A 2,107-nucleotide genomic window follows, 5' to 3' on the forward strand; every position below is an offset into this window, starting at 1 on the left:
CACTCGACAGACAATAACCTACCGAACGCCATATGACATATCCAATTCACTGCCGCAGCAGCAGCGCCAAAATTTAGCAGAGCATCTCTGATGGACACCAAAGATACATTATCAAATGCACCCTCTATATCCAAGAAGAGTCCCATTGCATATTCACCATTGATAATAGTCTTTTCCAGCCTGGTAACCAACTGGTGCAGCGCCGCTTCCGTTGAGCCCCCGACCCTAAAACCAAACTGGTTGGGTAGAAGGCAACCATCAGGCGCAGGCAGCTCCAAAAGATACCACAGCACTAACCTCTCCATCAACTTAAGTTGAAAAGAGGTTAAAGAAATCATCCTATAAGAGCTAGGTTTCTGATAAGTATCTTTAGCAGGTTTAGGGATAAAAACGCCCTTCACCTTGCGCCAAAGAATAGGGATATGACCCTGCACGAAGGAATTCTTGAACACTCCAAGAAGTGGTTCAATCAAAAGTTCCCGTCCCTGCTGAAGCATGATGGGATATATCCCATCCGCCCCAGGGGACTTATATGGTTTAAACATACTCAGCGCATGACCCGCGCGACCCCGATCAAACACTCGTTCCGCTAAATCAACCGCAGCCGAGCGGTCAACCGAAAGATCGCACGAAAAGAACGCCGAGGATGAGTCCTCTTCAGACACCATGCTATTAAGCATGGCTTCAAGTGTCTCCGCCGGTGTAGAGGTAAACCGACCAGGGGTTATTTCAATCGGTCCCAAAGAGGAACACGAGTCCTTTTTTAAAATCCGCTGAAGCTTAGCCAAAGGCTGAATGCCATCCAACGAACTGCAAAAAAATTTTCCAGGAGAGCTGCTTAGCTCTTCTGATCTCAGATTTAAATAGGCTTTGAGCATTTCTATACGTATTCCAGGCAGTCAAAGACTGAGTACGCATAGCACGACTCTGCGCCCGCCTTGCTTGACTACGCAATTGGGCTAGCCGAGGCGACCACCAAGCACAAGTACGTTTAGTACTAAATCCAGCCCTTAAAGGACAGGCATTATGAAATGCAGTAATTAAGGCTTCAGTGATACGCTGACAGTCCGAGTCAATCCTATCGGTTCGGACCTCAGTGCCCACCTCCACCTTCAGGTTTCCAATAGTAGAGGCAAGACTCAATCTAAAACTTTCCCAATTGGTCTGTTTGATGGGCCTCTCCTCAGGTAATTCAACCTCCCCACGAAGGGAAAATTTTATTAAACAATGGTCTGACAATGAGGGAATATCTGAAACATCCCACCCAGAGACCAAGTCAACAATATCAGAAGAGACTAAAGTCAGATCCAGGACCTCCCGTCTACTTCTGGTAACAAAAGTGGGCTTATGACCACGATTGCACCAAACCAAGTTGGTGCTCATGAGGTACTCTAACAGAGCTTCACCTCTAGAGTTAACGTCAGAGCTACCCCACGCTGTGTGATGCGCATTCGCGTCACAACCGATGACAAGGGGCAACCTACGTTCACTACAGTAATCTATGAGTCTTCTAACCACTAAGGGAGGAGACTCATCATCATGGGGAAAATACACAGACGCTACAACAACATTAAAACTAGATGAAGAGAAACTATGTAAATTACTTACCGAAACCGCAGTTGAATCCTCCGAAGAAAACTCAGCCAGGCGCCAAATATGCAAACCGCGCGACACAATAATTGCCGCGCGAGGTCGTATACCAGCACCATGCTGCGCAAAAACCCTGGTACCGGCTGGTTTACCTAACACCTTCTCCTCTCTAGTCCAGGGCTCCTGCAACATGGCAATAAAAGGATCCGCACCACCCAGGATCGCCGCCAGGTTATATGACGCAGCCCTCGAACGGTGCAGATTCAGCTGGTAAAAATTCAACATTTTTTTTTTTTTTTTTTTCCTTATTCTGCTGGATAAACATCCCCAGGACCGCTGCCAGATTTATCTGGCCCTATCCCGAGGCATGTTCCCATTTCAGCAGAAACTCGAGGGTCCGCCCGAAGGTCAAGACTCTCGTCACAAATAAACTCCATGGAAGCACTGGGAACCCGAGCAGCACTGGATGTTTCACCAACTGCTTGGGCCTCACCAGACGCCTGCGCGGAGAGTTGAT

The 2,107-nt window shown here is 47.8% G+C and overlaps 1 protein-coding gene across 1 annotated transcript; it reads right to left on the minus strand.

The window, feature by feature from the left end:
• Positions 1 to 780: 780 nt before the first annotated feature.
• LOC141455135 (uncharacterized) lies at positions 781 to 1,782 on the minus strand. The gene has a single exon (XM_074129992.1). It carries the CDS (start codon positions 1,780 to 1,782, stop codon positions 781 to 783), a length of 1,002 nt encoding a protein of 333 aa, XP_073986093.1.
• Positions 1,783 to 2,107: the final 325 nt, after the last annotated feature.

The sequence above is a fragment of the Rhodnius prolixus genome, unplaced genomic scaffold (genome assembly GCF_049639745.1).
Source record: "Rhodnius prolixus isolate KJV_2025 unplaced genomic scaffold, Rpr scaffold_27, whole genome shotgun sequence".
Taxonomy (NCBI): Eukaryota; Metazoa; Arthropoda; class Insecta; order Hemiptera; family Reduviidae; genus Rhodnius; species Rhodnius prolixus.